The sequence below is a fragment of the Cupressus sempervirens genome, chromosome 3 (genome assembly GCF_028749045.1).
Source record: "Cupressus sempervirens isolate cs-2001-9-10 chromosome 3, ASM2874904v1, whole genome shotgun sequence".
In the NCBI taxonomy this organism is placed as follows: domain Eukaryota; kingdom Viridiplantae; phylum Streptophyta; class Pinopsida; order Cupressales; family Cupressaceae; genus Cupressus; species Cupressus sempervirens.
Window position 1 is genome coordinate 383,399,057 of NC_143120.1, and position 17,843 is coordinate 383,416,899.

Sequence of the window (17,843 nt, forward strand, 5' to 3'; positions counted from 1 at the left end):
AAATGTGTTCAGAAATGTTGGGTAGTAGATTCTATTTTCAAAAAAAAATTAATATATTTTTTCTTCAAAATAAATGCATTATGTTAGAATAGATCTCTCTCTCTCTCTCCCCCCCCTCAGGTTCATGTCTTTTTGTTTGTCTATTAAACAACAAATGTGTCCAGTAGGAGTCCTTGCCTAATGAAAAGATTACATTAGAAGAGTATGAACTAATTAGGTATTGGACGTTGGAAAAGGGTAAGAAGTTGCATCACTTGAATTAAGTTATGTTCTGTAGAATGCAAACAATGTGAGGGCAAGGTTCCCTCATTACATTTTGAGTATGCCATAGATTTTTTTGAGTAGTAGTTAATTCTCATTCCACCTTATGGGAAAAATAACTAGGTTTGTGTCTTTATGTTTGTCTATTAAACAATAGATGTGTCTAGTAGGAGTCCCTACCTAATGAAAAGATTACATTAGAAGAGTATGAACTAATTAGGTACTGGACTTTGCAAAAGGGTAAGGAGTTGCATCACTTGAATTAAGTTATGTTGTGTAGAATGCAAATGGTGTGAGGGCAGGGTTCCCTCATTACATTGTGAGTATGCCATGGGTTTTTTTGAGTAGTAGTCAATTCTCATGCCACCTAATGGGGAAAAATAACTAGTGTCTATTGAAATACTTTAGAATAACTAAGAGGGGGGGTGAATCAGTTATTCAAGGTCCAGATGTACAAATGAAACTTTTCACAATTCAGTGAACCCATAAAACTTTGTTAAACATGCATGCATTCATTGTGTGTTAACCAAAACTAATATGCTACTTATAACATAAATATGCAGAAGTATAAAACATAAAACATAACACATCCATCAGTACACATAACACAATGATTTAACATAGAAACCCAATTTGGGAAAAACCACCAGTAACATGCTACTCTTGTTTCACTCTTCTAAAGTGATGCCCTATTAAAGGCCAACCTTGTTAAAGGTTACAATACAAACTGTTAAATGTGACCCGATTAAGGGATTTCAGTCACCTTGTTAAAAGTGAGCCTTGTTACAGGACTTTAGGCCATTCACTTGGAATGTCACCTTATCAAAGGATTTTCTAATGACTGTTAAGTCGACCTTTCTCCAAAGGATTTACCCTAATCTGATACAATTGTTAGAAAGTAACAGTAGAGCTTTGATCTTATAAAACTTACAACCTTACTTGCAAATTACGGATCACTATTAAGTCCTCAACTTTGCTTGGCTTTCAATCTTTGCAGTTCTGACAACTTGATCACCCTTCAAGCATTCATCCTCATTAAGATTTCATGCTTAGGTTGCCATTGCAAACTTCTTCCCTTAGGTCACCTAATGAAGCAAAAAAACTCTTCCTTCTCCTTGTCAGATTTTTGCATCCAAAAACTCTTTAAGCTCCATCCAACATTCAACAACCCAAGAATCCAACAATCAGCTTCACCAACCTTGTTTCATGACCAGACATTCTTACATATAAGGAATTAGAACTCTTTTTCCCACTCATTATCCATCTCAAAAATTAGTGTTTTCGATGGGTTAGGTAGGATTCAATGTATCTACCCAATGTCTTGTCCTTTTTAGAAACGTCTCCTAGAATCCTTTTGAGTTCACCTCCAAAACAGTTTGCATAAGATTTTGTGCCTCCAACTCATCAATCTTTTCTTCCTCCTAATTCACAAGTTCCAAGAAAACAAACTTGTCGACTTTTAATTGGCGAATCTTTCATCTTTTTCATAATGCAGCAGCTTGACATTATCGATTTACTGATGCTCAACACATACTATGTTACTCAGCATATATTGTAAAATCACTCGGCATCAATTGGATTTTACTGGTGCTCGGTACTTATTGAAAATGACTCGGCATCAACTACCTTGCGCTGCACCAACTAGAAATCACTTTCACTCGGCTCCAACCGACTTTTTGCTCGGCTTGCACTAACTTTGCTTGGCACCTTCTATCAACTTGGTTAAGGTTAGCAAATGAACTTTGTTAAACCTTATTCTTCTAAACTTTCTAAGTGTAGCCAATCATTTCGTAACCCCTAACTAGATTATCAATACATTATGTTATCATTGTCTTAATTGATTCTTGCACTTCAAGACATAATCATAACTCAACCTTTCCTCTAGGTACTTTTGTTACATCTTGTTGATCAAATCCTCTTCATCAATCAACTAAGTGATAGTGCTTGAAACATATAAGTAATTGAATATGTTACACTATCTCCTTTATATGAAAAATATTTTTTTATGTATAGTTTTATCCTTGACTTTTATAGATTCAGTGTTATCAAAAAAATTGCTAAGTCCTTTCATGACCAATTTTCTCTTTGATTTTTAGAGATTCATATTATTATTAAAATTGGTATGTCCATATAATGTTTATTTTTTTAAATGAGAAATTTTAGATACTCTGTATCATTAATAAAATTGGCATCCATAACAAGATTGTTTCTTGTTGTCAACAAAGATCCATTGTAGGAATGAACCATTATTTTTGTCTCGTACTCCATGCAAGCTTCAACATGAAATAAATAAATAAATATGCCTACATAAATATATGGTGCAAGACCCACTCAAAAAAATTACAATGATAGGCTTCTAGCACAAAACCAATCAAGGATCTATTCTTTGATAGACCCCCAAGAAATCAATCAAATTATGCAAAAATGTGTCACTCACTCCACCCTATATCATACCAAGAATATCAAACATGTCCTAGAATTTGAATCTTGGGCATTAACACAAGATGCAAATTTACAAAGAAATATCTTTTTGTATTGACATAACTGGTGCAATCTTTTGTGTGGCTATAGAAGGATAGTAGAGATGAGAAGGTCATCTAAAACAAAGTGACTCAACTCCAAAGGATGTGGGCTGTATTGGAATATTCTCACAATTACAAATCTCTACCATGAAACCATCTGGGTCATGTATGAAGAGTTGGTCTACATATATGCCTCCTTCCTCGACTATACGTTGCACATACTTGATCTTCATCTCCTACAAACTTCTTTCTACACCTTGCATATCATCACACTACAAATCCAATAATGTGAGTTTATGTTGCTTAATAGTTCAATAAATCCATTCATACATTTGGACAAAACATTGAAAACAATTTGAGTAGACTAAGATTGTGTACCTGAAATGATATGTGATTGTCTCTTGGATTTATCTCATTGAGTGTTGCATTCTCTGGGGTGGCACTTTGTAGCAAATGTATGCCTATTCCATAATTAAATAGCCTGTTCAATTAGTCAAAGTGCATGTTAGTACTAGGGAGTTAATACCATTGAAATTTATGTGAGATCATGATTTAGTGACTTTTTAATGCATAATTTTGATTTAATAATTTTCAACTTGCTATGGACAACATAGAAGATTCGAGATTTAAGATTGGTAGATATTGGATGGTGTCCAATGAAGATTAGAAAGAGAGGATTTATATTTTTGTAACAAAGAGATCGTTGAAATCAAAAGATACTTCATCACAAAGTGTGCATTTTATGAGGACATTTATATTTAGAATGAAATCAATCTAAAAGTGTGGGCAGTTCAAAGCTTCACAAAAATAGTGGGTTTCTTGATCAATTCTTATAGTAGAAGAGTTATTTGAGGAGGTGCGGCTTCATAAAATGGATGCAGATTATAAGATTAATTCAAATGTAAGATTGGTAAATGGGTGATTTTCAAAAAATATTAGAAGAAAAGATTTGAATTTTCCAAAACAAAAAGAATTATTGAAACTGAATGGTGATTCATTAGAGTGTAGTTTATAAGGATGTTTGTATTTAACAAGAAAATATGTTTAAAATAGATAGTTCAAATGAGTTATTCAAGAAGATGAGACTTTACAAAATAGGTAGATATTTATAAGATTCATAGAAAAAGTATTGACATAAAAAGACTTGATGATGTATAAAATATATGATTCCTTCATGTAGTCAACAACAATAAAAATAATCCCATTTCAACTTTATGTGAGAATGAGTGACATTTAGGACATGGTTAATATTCCTAATGATTTTAAATCTCCCGAATAGAAATAACATATTTTCAAGGGACATGCTAATCTCCAAACAAAATGTACTAAAGACAAAAAAAAGTCAAATTTTATTTTTTTCCAGATTCAAGAAAAAGTAGTGATTTTTTTCCAAATTTTTTGTTGTTTTCGACTACAAACTATGGAGATCATGTAGATCAATGCTGAAATATTCGAAAAAATTCATAACGTTTTCAATTTTTTGAAAACTGATCAACTATACAATTTGTAGGAAAGATAGCCCCATCCTATTTTCAATGCTATCACCATCCATCTAAACCTTATGAGTACTTTAAAAAAAAACTGCCCGCATGATCATGTACTTTATGAATAAAAACAATCAAAGAACTACAATCATGATCATCAATGATCTAAGTAGCATTTATTTATTTACACCCACTTGTGATCATTAATGATCCAGCTAGCATTTCTTCATTTACACCCACTTATGATCATCAATGATCTATCAATTTAACCCACATTCGCAAACCACCATGAAAACAGAATCAAAGTTGAATACCAAAAAACCATGGCATAGCTCATTCATTAAAAATTGAATTGGAACTAAATCCCATCAATTCAATGCACTCAAAACACCCATAAATTAAATCCTTGAAGAGTGAAAGAATTTGACATACCAGGCTCCATTGAAATTGAAAGACCCTGGCCTCTTGACAGGAATAAAACCCAGCACATTTTCATAAAAGTTAATTGATTCCTCTACCGATCTACACACCATAGATATATGATTCACAGATCTCAAACGAAGTGGCCCTCCTTTCTCACCAGAGTTCACCATATTCAACCTTTCTTCTTTGTTTTCTCTCTTCACAATTGCAAGATTCAATCTAAAACTATTGAGATATCCGATCTTTCTTTCTTCACAATTGCAAGATCATCTAAAGCCTCAGCCACAATCTATGTATAATTCTCTTCTTCTGCTATCAAGATTTTTCTTGCAAGATCCAATCTAAGTATAATTCTTGGAGCTATTACTGAAACAGAGATAATGGGTTCTCTTCTCTTAGCAAGATCTTTCTTGTTGCTGTGATTGAGATGGCAACTCAATCAATAATGGAACAAAAACCACATTGAAGATTGAAATGGCAGATCAATCAATAATGGCAGATCAATCAAAAACTAGAATGAGGATTGAAATGGGAATTCAATCGATGTTCTTTCCTTGAATTCATCGCTCATATAAATAGATGGAAGCCTTGACAACATAAACGTTGGATTTTCTTTGCACACATTTTGCATTTTGCACATTTTAAGTAAAAATAACTTGGTTTGGACAGCGTCAAAATCCAAATGCATGCAAAACCACGTGCAATGTGGAAGCATGTGGTTTTGTTTATTTTGTTTATTGATAAAAATTGGTTCCAGGTTAGTTTAATTTCAATATAAATTTGATAAAGTAAGTTGGCCTAATAATATGTAATAAGTACCCATTAATCACGTTCTTTCAAATGTCATTAATAGTGGCCGACATGAATGATGGGTATTCAAACTAGCATCTTCTTTCAAGTATATATATGAATATATAAATATATTGTACCGTATGGTCATAATCAGCTTGGCTACCGACAAAGAATAATTATTAAACATTAGATATAGTGCTATTGTTATGCTTTTGAAAGTCGAAGATTTCCCATGAAAAGAAAAGCCTGAAAATTGATTTAAGGGTTTACAAATGGCTTGTAACAAGTTTAGGGCCCGTTTGTTTGTTGGAATAGGAATAGGAAATGTTTTCTCTGTTTGGTACCCCAAATCGGAATAGGGAATAGGCAAACATATTTCAATTTTGCCCTTACAATGAGCATATGTCCATTCCAAAAAATAGTTGTTATTGGAATGGGCCATTCCTATTCTCAATCTGATTTTTTTTTAAAACTTTTTTTGGTTAAGTTTTTTTTTTTTTTTTAATTAAATTTTTTTTTCGATTTTTTTTGTTCGATTTTTTATTTTATTTTGATTTTTTTTTTTAAATTAAAATTTTTAAAACATTTTTTTTATTATATCTATTTTTAAAAATACAAAACTTCACCTTATTCCTATTCCGTTTTTGTACAACCAAACAAGAGAGTAACATATTCTCAATCAAATATCAAGTTAACCAAACAAGAATGGGATTGCTCTTTTCTATTCTCATTCCACATTTCCATTCCCATTTTATTTTTCCATTATAATTTTCTATTCCTATGCGGACAAACAAACGGGCCCTTAGTGGTTTTGAATTGGGAGGAACTCTATGCTTAAATAAACTTAGGGCTCGTTTGGCAACGGGAATACAAGCAGAATAGGCATATGTAAATTTTTAAAATTTTGAATTCTTAGTTTGGATGCACCAAATTGGAATTGGAATACGAAATAAAATAGGAATACGTATTCTAATTTTGGCCCAAAAATGAGCTTTTGCAATTCCACCCAAATAAGTGGAATTGGAATACATATTCCTATTCCAATTTTATTTATTTTAGAAAACATAATTTTTTGGGTCCGCAAATTCCCCATCAAATTCTAGCTGAACCAAACAGAGAATAGGAATATGTACCCCTATTTTCTATTCTAGAATGGGTATTCCTATTCTCTTATTCCTATTCCCATAGCCAAATGGGCCATTAGAGTTTGAGAAATATTAATCGATGGGTAATCAGCTAAGAAGTACTGATGTTATATTTTTGTGAGCGTGTGCTAAATGTACTATTCATTATCATGGGAGATGGGTTTGTTTGAATTTAACTAAGTATTAGATATGGATAAATGAATTTGATTCCAAAACTACACAATTGAATCTTGAAATTAATATCACAATTTGATACATTGCTTAAAATAGCATATCTCAGTTAATGTCTAAATGTTCTCTATGATGGCTAGTTCATAGAGCATGCCACTTGTTGAGAGTCTTTACAAACAAAGAAAGAAATTAAGTGGTCTTGATCTTTGGGAAAAATTCATGACTAAGTAGCTTGAATCATAGTAGTATTGGGATGGGTGACCTCTTGAAAAAGCCTTGATGTTTCACCATTGAGAACATCACCTAATTGAAATGAATGTTATTTGGAGATTCATTTTTATGGGTAATGAGTTCATTTGAAACACTAATCATAAAATATGGATCAATGAGTTTGAATATAAAGCTTCTACAGTAAACATTGCTACTATAAGATCATAATTTAGCATATTAAATAAAATATCTTTACTTAGTAAACACATTTCCAACATCTAGATTATTAATCACCCCTCAGTCTGCAACATTAGTTTATTTTTGGGAAATAAGTTAATAGGAACCTTATTGACCTCACATGTGAGTATGTAAATTTTGAACTCAATAAGATAGTTCATAAAATTTATTAGAATAATTTAACAGTTGAGACTTTTAATATTTGTACTACTTAGACATGATTAAGAGTTGTTAAAACACAACTACAATGTTACAAAAATGTGTCCAGAAATGTTGGGTAGTAGATTCCATTTTCAAAACAAATTTAATATACTTTATCTTCAAAATAAATGCATTATGCTACAGTACATCTCTCTCTCTCTCTCTCTCTCTCTCTCTCTCTCTCTCTCTCTCTCTCTCTCTCTCTCAGGTTCCTTTCTTTCTGTTTGTCTATTAAACAATAGATGTGTCTGATAGGAGTCCCTGCCTAATGAAAATATAGCATTAGAAGAGTTTGAACTAATTAGGTACTGGACATGAAAAAAGGGTAAGAAGTTGCATCACTTGAATTAAGTTATGTTGTGTAGAATGGAAATGGTGTGAGAGTAGGGTTCCCTCATTACATTGTGAGTATGCCATGGGTTTTTTTGAGTACTAGTCAATTCTCATTCCACCTTATGGGAAAAAATAATTGGGTTCATGTCTTTATGTTTGTCTATTAAACAATAGATGTGTCTAGTAGGAGTCACTACCTAATGAAAAGATTACATTAGAAGAGTACGAACTAATTAGGTACTGGACTTTGGAAAAGGGTAAGAAGTTGCATCACTTGAATTAAATTAATGTTTTGTAGAATGTAAACGATGTGAGGGCAAGGTCCCCTCATTCCATTGTGAGTATACCATGGGTTTTATTGAGTAGTAGTCAATTCTCATTTGACCTTATGGGAAAAAATAACTAGTGTCCAATGGTGATACCAGAATAATTGACACATCAACTTTGATGAATAAAAATGAAAGCCTTAGAAAACTCTATTTTTAACAAAATATTTACAATTATGAAATGATATAATCCACATTCAATAAAAGTTATGATGGTTTGGTTCCTATAGAACGAGGCCCTTGGTTTCCAATTATAGTGTCACCTCCTCCGAAATATGGTAAGAAACTAATCCTTGGAGCTGACTCAACAGATTCATCACGAAAAGAAAAAGGTACCAATTATTCAAATGCCATTGAAACATCATGTATTTCATTGCAATATCATTAATTTCATCTTCAAATCAAGTTCCACCTTTTGTAGACATGTGTATTCAATCACAACCACTAACACAAGTGGTACAACATGTTACTGCATTTTTCTATTAATGTTATAGTTCAATCAAGTACCATGGGTACTAATAGTGATACTAGTTGTCCTCAACAAGTGCAACTGCAACAATAATAAGATGTCTCTTACAAAAGGCCACTAGTAATAGGTGTTGTAGGGAATCCCATTGATCAAGGAATTATTAAGAAGCAAAAGGTTATGAAAAGTTCCAATGGTGAGTATAACTCCATCAATAGCCACTCCTAATGTTTTGTTTACAGTTTTAGGACAAAACCCTCATAACAAACCAAAAACTCCACTTGCTAGTGCTAGTGGGATAGGATTGAGAATGGGTGTTGTTAATCCTCAAAATGCAATAATATTAGAAGTACAAACATAGGTGAAGGCATCTACATCACTGCAAGTGTTATTTGAATATTCTCTATGCCTTTTTAGTGACTTGAATAAGGTTTTAAGTTTGCAATCTATTTTTAAAATAGAAGAACTGTAGTTGTTGCCAATTTCACAATATAGCCTATGAATCTAAGATCATGATCTAGTCATAGACTCATATATATGTTGAACAACTTTAGAATTTTACAAACTAAAATTGTATTGAGGTCCCAATAGTAATTTTGATGTTGAGTCTTGACATAATGTAAATTGACCTAATATTTTTGTTGCTCCCTTATTGCTATAAAAGAGAATTTAGGGTCACTTTCATAAGGTTATGAAATTGAAGTTAGGTATTGATTTTTGCCAACAGAATCACCCCAAGGCTAGAATTCTCTACTTACTACTACTAATGAATGAAATCATTGAATTGTATCATGTGTAAATCAATTAATTAGAAACTCCATGAATTGTATCATTTGCTAAGGATTATGAATTTGGGTATTGACTTTTGCAAATAGAATGACACAGAGTTGAATTGTATTACAACTTAATGAATTGTATCATATGTGGACTATTAATTAATGAGAAATTATAATCCCTATAGATTGTATTGTATGAATTGTTATATTTTCAAAGAATTGTATTAGATTAAATATGAGTTGAACAATACAATTGAAAGTCAAGATTATTGTAAAAGTATATTTGCACATAAAATATCATCAAGTTATCAAGTTTCAACCACAACAATTAATGACTATGCACATTTGATATTCATGATTCTATAATATGCATGATAGGTGATGAGAAATAGACTAAAGTAAGAAGTTTGATTATTAATAAATAACTAGGTCCTAGGACCCGCTACTACTAAACTGAATCAAGTTGCAACATCGTCTCACCATCGCCATCCTCATCCTCAGTTTTCTCACTATCAAGTTCATAGCTTACTTGATTATTCATTGTATTTTCTTCACTCTCAATCAAAATCTCAAGTTCAATGCTACTAATTGTTCCACTTCCACTACCAATACCAACACTAGTACATGAGTCACTTTCATTCTTTTTGGCACTCCAAATCCCACTTTGGTTTGAAATATTGCCCAAACCTCTTCTTTGACTTTTTTTCTTCTAGATTTTCACTACCCCATCGTAAGGAAAATTATGGACATCATACCTAGATGTATAGACCCTCAAAAATTTCTCTAAATTCTTGTGTAATTTATTTCTTATATTTGACTTTAGGAACCCTAAAGCACTGAAAACTGTCTTATCATCCACTGAACTTGGCAATATCATGGTGAGACATAAATAAGTAAGCTTGAAAAAGTTTGACATTGAGTCTCTCAACATTTTGCTCTAAGCTAGATGTTTCCAAAGCCTTGTTATTGATCTCTCTTTGCAAGGGCTATGTATAATTGTACAGTATTCCCTCATTATGTGTGAAAAATGGCATGATTGATCTCCCAAATGAGTTTCATCTAAGATTCTATTTATGGTTACTCCATTGATTTCTTCAATTTTTGCAAAAGTTCTTTATTAAAGTTTGTAGCTTACATTGAAAACTAGTCAAACTGTTGAGGCTCCAATATTGAGGAAACACAATAGTCATAGATTCAATTAGCTTGTCTAGAGGGAATCTAGTTCTATTGTATGAGGAAATTTTATAGGCAATTACTTTTGCATAAGCATTTACAAACTCAACAGTCTTGGGAAAGTCATCCCTTGTAACACGTGACATTCACTTTCATGAATTCCTTCCTGGCTCCTCACCCTCAATCTCAAACCTGGAATAGTAGTGCATTGGTATGTCAACTCCACATACACTGACACATAACTCCCCATTTGGATTGATATGTAAATAGTTATCAGGATTGTTCAAGTCTTTGATTTTCTGTCACTTATCAAATTTTATAGTGTCAAATTATATTCTTTCATATTGATAAAAATTATTGAGGGCTATGTATGTCCTCTTACCCATGTTAGGAATATTCTGCAATATGTTAGTTTCCCTATGTCGTTACACTATGAGTTCTTGAGTCCAAGCAATGATGGACATTCTGAACAAACATGATGGGTTGGTTCATCCAAAGAGATCCATTTGGTATCATTATTCTTAAGAATCGTATTCCTATCAATTATTCCATCGGCAAAGTGTTCAAATTCCTTGAATTGTTTCAAACTTCAATAGAAGTATTAGTAGATCTCTTTGATTAATTTTATTTTTTTTAAGTTGTACTAGAACATTCTTTCTTACAATTCCCAAAGATGGATTCATTCTATGGGTCATGCAACGAATGCTAATAACATAGGGTGGACAATTACTTTGTATCTTTGTACAAAGATTGTTCATATGGCCTTGCATTACTGGAGCTCCATCTACTCCAATGCACACCGCTTTTTTCCAATCTTCATGGTATCTAGACCTCCATATACAGTTAGATTACCTTGTACTATTTCAAATATATTGTGTAGTGTTGCACTATCCTTCATTTTAGAAATAGATAGTAAATGAGGTTTGCAAACAAGACTCTCTATAGTATAAATGTGCACACATACGAGGAAGTATTATGCATGGTTGTAACTTCCTCTAAAGATAATGCAATAAAATTTGACTCTTTTATTTTTGCCTTTACATCTTCTTTTTCAATCTCAACAAGATAACTTTCTCATTCACATTCGTTGCTTACTGACTAGTGTAATAAAGTACTCATTGATGGATAATCTATTATAGCACACCTCTGCTCAATTCATAAAAGATAATACTTAACAACATTTCTCATTTGTTCTACTTCCATTAATTTTCTAAGATAGGATTCAATAGAAACCAACAGGGTTCCTATGTATTTTCTCTTGATAATCATATATTCGGGCATTCCTAACATGCTGACATTTTTGCATTTTTTTCTAAACTATCACTAATTGTTCAACTCCATCTATTAATTCTTTTTGATAAACTTTACCTATATGCTTTTCTAAGGAGTCAATTTTTAGGTGCAACCTATTTTCCTTCTTATTTATGGTGGAGCAAATCTTAAATCTATGTTCTACTAGAGGCTACAGTCTTTAATTGTATTGGCAAATGGTTCATGAACGGATACTCTAAGGCCTAATCTAATCTTGGATTCCTCGACGGATTCCAACTTTGATCATTTTTGGAATTGGATTTTATTTTTACCTTCCATGCACCACCATCATTTATGGCACTCTCTTCCAACTCCAAGTCCATTATATCATTCTGGCTAGTTTGGGTATCTCCCTATAAATCATCTTCAAGTTCATTATCAACTAAAATATCAAGTTCATCACCTTGTTCAATATGTCATGTAGGTTGTGCATCTTGTAAATATAGTTGAACTTGTGATGATGTGTCTTCTTCAATATGTCATGATGATATACCTTCCTAATTTTCACCATAATAATTTCTACCACCAAAGTATGATGATAATGTTTTCATTTTTGCTAGTTTCTCTTAGCTTTCCCTGCATGCAGGGGTCCTAACTATTAGGATTAGTTAGACGAAAAATAACAGTTACATGCAAATATACCTAATATCACAAGGGAATAAAGCACACATAAACAAGCAAAAGACTTAGAGATTTAATGTGGTACATTGAAACCCTATGCTACGTTCACCAAACAATTAGTCCAATATTATTATCCATGATATCATCTTATTACAATCTGCAATCCTTGCAACTCGATACCACTACAAGAAGCCACGAAAACATCACACATCATAAAATTTCTAACCCTAATCCATTTTATACAAGAGTTATGGTGGTTGCAAAATTAGGGCTAGTATATGTCCTCCTAGCAAAAAATACATCCAAAAACCTTTTATAATAATAAAGTAATTTTTGGCATCACTTGGGGCTTTTCCCCAGGACACCACAAGGGTCATTGCCCCTTGCCCCATCATGGGGTTGTTGCCTACAAACCCCTATAGAAAAATCTAGGGTAAACTGCGTCAAACAAAGTGCGAAAAAATAACCTCTAAGACTAATTAGTCTCACATAACAACACTATCCTTCTTCCTATTTGACATCTTCAACCAAATAAAGACTATCAAAAAAAATCAACTTGTATCCAATGTAAAATCTAGAATGATGTCAAAGGTTTCCTAGGTGACCACTAACTACGAAGTTACTACTTACTAAGGCGTCCCCACTCGAATTTCAATTAGAATGAACTCAAAATTGCAGAATTCATAATAATATTATAACACTTAATAAAATAATCACTTATCTTTATCACGACTTGTCAATGTGCTCAATAGTCTAAGACTTTGCTATCGATTAGAATTGAAAGAGAATCAATTCACCACCAAACAAATTGTGTAAACTGATACTAATTTATGAATGCAATTATACTAGTCCTTAGACCTTTTTTGGCATATTCATAAAATCTTGTATAGCATACAAATATTTGGTGAAGCTCATATAATTATCACACATCTTATGTAATTCTTGAGGCGATTATGGGTCATCCAATATTTTGCTATTGTTAAAAGAGTAGGAAAATGGGTTGTGATTTGAGATGCACCAAAAAAATGACATGTAAATTTGATGCCTCCACCAAAATTTATTCATAATTTTGTCCAATAAGACACACTAAGAAATCTATGCAAAAAAAAATTGAATTAAGCATATCCGAAAATAGATTCCATTGGTGATTGGATCAAACATTTGACCCAATATGGATAAACCAATAAACGATTGGCTTGGGTGTTCGACCCAATAATTGTAAAACTATGACTATACGAGCAACCCCATATTTAGATTTTATTCACCACTAAAAAAACCATATTATTTTCGCCAACAATCATGTACTTAATAATTTATGGAGTTGTTAACTCTGTGTAGCTAATTTTGTTGCTTATTTTTCAAATAAATATTTTTAATATTTATTTTTTGCATACTATTTAAAGAAAAAAATGGATAAAGGAAAAAAAAATAGCACCAACTAAAAGAAAGAAGAATTTCAAAGTTTTCAATAAGCAACATGGGGAGAAAATAGAAGAAATGTGATATTAGTTTCAATTTCATTCTAAAAAAGAATTTGTAGATATAAATTTCTAATACATACATACATTATACATATTATAAGATTAACAATTTTCAAAACTATACTAATAATATACCTTATATAAAAAATATATAATAATAAGAATTAGTTAGATATTTATACACTTAAATATATAATAATAAAAAATTAATAAATCAAGATTTTGAAGTTTATTTTCTTTCTAATAAAAACAAAAAATTTCGAACAAAAAGAAAGTGTTTATAAAAAAATCAATTTCATTTTTAAAATAATTTATAGATATAAATTTTTAATACCTACATACATTATACATTTTATAAGATTAACATTTTTCAAAACTAAACTAATAATATATCTTATATAAAAAATATAAGAATAAAAATTATTTAGATATTTTATAAAGTTAAATATATGGTGGAAAATATTTTTTTTAATAAACCAAGATTTTGAAGTTCATTTTGGTAATAAAAACAAAATCTTCCAAACAGAAAGAAAGTGTTTATACAACTTATTTCTTAGTTCTTAAAATTTATATTTTCACAATAATTTATAAAACCAACTTTAAAACTTTAGTATCAATGAGGTTTGAAATTTTAAGGATTTATAATAGAAAAGATATTAATTAATTTGTATAGATATCTTAAATTAATCTATCTAAATAAATGTCGATAGATATCTATTGTAAAATGATAATAAAAAAATTAATTAACTACATCTAAAAGTATTTATATTCCTTTGTATCTCTTTTTTTTTACACACTTAAGTTTTATATTTTAATTTCTTAAAAATTAGTTATTCATACTTCTACATTTTATAATTTTATTTATCTAGTGTTTATTAAATTATTATTAAAAATATGCTATATTTAAAAATAAATATTAAGATTTTTTTGGTGCTAACATTACATATGAAGTGGTAAATGTCTTATGTAATGTTCCCATGTTTTAGCCTTCACGTTCTCCAAAATCTAAGTGGAGGATAAGAAGAAATTAAATTAATTTCTTATAAAGTCATTCAATTAAAAATTAAAGGTGACTTTGTATTTAATTAATTTAATTATTTACAAGGGAGTAGTTTCTAGGGTATGTATTAATTATTGGAAGGACGGAAGCCTCTCGTGATTTAATTAATTATTGCCAGGGAGGAATTTCTAGAGAACGCATTAATTATTGGAAGGAGGAAGCTTCTGGCTCTTGCAATTAATTAATGTTTTAGTTCCTTCCAGAAGGATGAAGAAAAGGATAAATAGGGTTGAAAGTCATATTGTTGATCATCGGATGATTATGACTTGCATTTGATAAGAGCTTGGATGTGTGAATCACACTCCCTTCTTTTGGCAATAGAGGACGTTCATTCTCTGTTGTAACATTCTAGACGTCATTCCCTTAGGGTTTGGCCTTTGGAATACATCTCTTTGTAATTGATTGCAGCATTCTCAGCATTAATATAATTTCAGCCTTGGTTCAGCTTTTGGGCATTCCTGGGTGTCCATTACAGTGATATCAAAGCTATTAGTCCTGCCATCCTGTGGAGTTCTTATAGGGAATTTGGAACAGCGAGATAAAGGGAAAAGAGTTTGACAAAATGTATACCAGTCCAGATCAAGAAAGTGTAATGTTTAGGATACTAAATACATTATAGGAGGGGCAGCGGATGCAACAGGAGCATAACAAGCGAATGGATAGACAAATGGATATGATGTTGCAGCTTATGGCTAGACAAATGGGCATCAATATTGACAATCTATATGTTGCTCCAGTGCAAAAAGAAGTTGTTTCCTCAGGTGGGATCAAGACACATATATAGCCACCTAGCTATGATGCTAGTGATATGGAGTCCATCGATGTGGGATTAGAAGAATGCAAGGATACTATCATATCAGCAGCCACTTCTATGTCAGTTGAACCATCCAACGAGGAGTTTGGCAGTATGCATGCGGTTGTAGATGTGTGCTCTGATGATAGTACACTTGTTATTGCTAATGAGGTGAGCAATATAGTGACAGAGTCATATTATACTATCGATCAACAAGGTATTAATGTTCACTCTTGGGATAGTACTATGTTCAACATGGATGCAAGATTGTCTTATGACAATCTAATGTTTGAGGTTGATATTGATCATTCACCTGAGTAGAGTTGGGCTCAGTTTTCACCATCTACAAAGATTCAGTTTTGTGTTGTAGCAGTTGGAAGGAAGAGGTTTCATAGATCTTCTATGGAGCCGCCTTCTGGTGACATCCAGACTTATACTTCATCAGCACAAGTTTTGGGAGCTAACTTGCAGGACATGTGGTTGGTCTTAATGATGTTCATTTGCAATTTGTTTAATGTCCATATGGATATCACATATTACTTCAATTGGGATCCAGGTGGAGGTTGGAGTTCATTATGTTACTTAATTGCTTGAGGACAAGCAATTTCAAGGAGGGTGGATTTGTAATGTTCCCATGTTTTAGCCTTCACGTTCTCCAAAGTCTAAGTGGAGGATAAGAAGAAATTAAATTAATTTCTTATAAAGTCATTCAATTAAAAATTAAAGGTGACTTTGTATTTAATTAATTTAATTATTTACAAGGGAGTAGTTTCTAGGGTATGTATTAATTATTAGAAGGACGGAAGCCTCTCGTGATTTAATTAATTATTGCCAAGGAGGAATTTCTAGAGAGCGCATTAATTATTGGAAGGAGGAAGCTTCTAGCTCTTGCAATTAATTAATGTTTTAATTCCTTCCAGAAGGATGAAGAAAAGGATAAATAGGGCTGAAAGTCATATTGTTGATCATCGGATGATTATGACTTGCATTTGATAAGAGCTTGGATGTGTGAATTTGTAATGGACACCCAAGAATGCCCAAAAGTTGAACCAAGGCTGAAATTATATTAATGCTGAGAATGCTGCAATCAATTACAAAGAGATGTATTCCAAAGGCCAAACCCTAAGGGAATGACGTCTAGAATGTTACAACAGAGAATGAACGTCCTCTATTGCCAAAAGAAGGGAGTGTGATTCACACATCCAAGCTCTTATCAAATGCAAGTCATAATCATCCGATGATCAGCAATATAACTTTCAACCCTATTTATCCTTTTCTTCATCCTTCTGGAAGGAACTAAAACATTAATTAATTGCAAGAGCTAGAAGCTTCCTCCTTCCAATAATTAATGTGTTCTCTAGAAATTCCTCCCTAGCAATAATTAATTAAATCACGAGAGGCTTCCGTCCTTCCAATAATTAATACATACCCTAGAAACTACTCCCTTGTAAATAATTAAATTAATTAAATACAAAGTCACCTTTAATTTTTAATTGAATGACTTTATAAGAAATTAATTTAATTTCTTCTTATCTTCCACTTAGACTTTGGAGAACGTGAAGGCTAAAACATGGGAATATTACAGAATCACACTCCCTTCTTTTGGCAATAGAGGATGTTCATTCTCTGTTGTAACATTCTAGACATCATTCCCTTAGGGTTTGGCCTTTGGAATACATCTCTTTGTAATTGATTGCAGCATTCTCAACATTAATATAATTTCAGCCTTGGTTTAGCTTTTGGGCATTCTTGGGTGTCCATTACATCTTATAGCTACAGCAAGATATGAAAGTTCATCAAAAAAATTATCACTAAAAAATTTTATTATCTTTTACCTTTTCATGCACACTTTTTGCAATTTGAAATATCTTTATTAAATTAATTTTCTTTCTCTCTTTAATTAATTTATTATATTTTAATTTCATGCATATGTTTTATGCAATTTAATTAAAATAAACTTTATTAAATTTATGTTCTCTCTCTTATTAAATTATGAGACGTTTTTAATATAATATCTATTAATTTAACTAATAATATTATTTAGAGTTTATAATTAA

At 31.6% G+C, this 17,843-nt stretch overlaps 1 protein-coding gene across 1 annotated transcript; it reads right to left on the bottom strand.

Annotated features, from left to right (window-relative positions):
* Positions 1-2,542: 2,542 nt before the first annotated feature.
* On the bottom strand, positions 2,543-5,237 carry LOC149566612 (glyoxylase I 4-like). The gene is made up of 3 exons (XM_089819909.1): positions 4,700-5,237; positions 3,162-3,264; positions 2,543-3,055 (listed from the first exon to the last, which is right to left on the bottom strand). The coding sequence occupies exons 1-3, from the start codon at positions 4,858-4,860 to the stop codon at positions 3,020-3,022; spliced, it is 300 nt and encodes a 99-aa protein (XP_089676035.1). The 5' UTR covers positions 4,861-5,237; the 3' UTR covers positions 2,543-3,019.
* Positions 5,238-17,843: the final 12,606 nt, after the last annotated feature.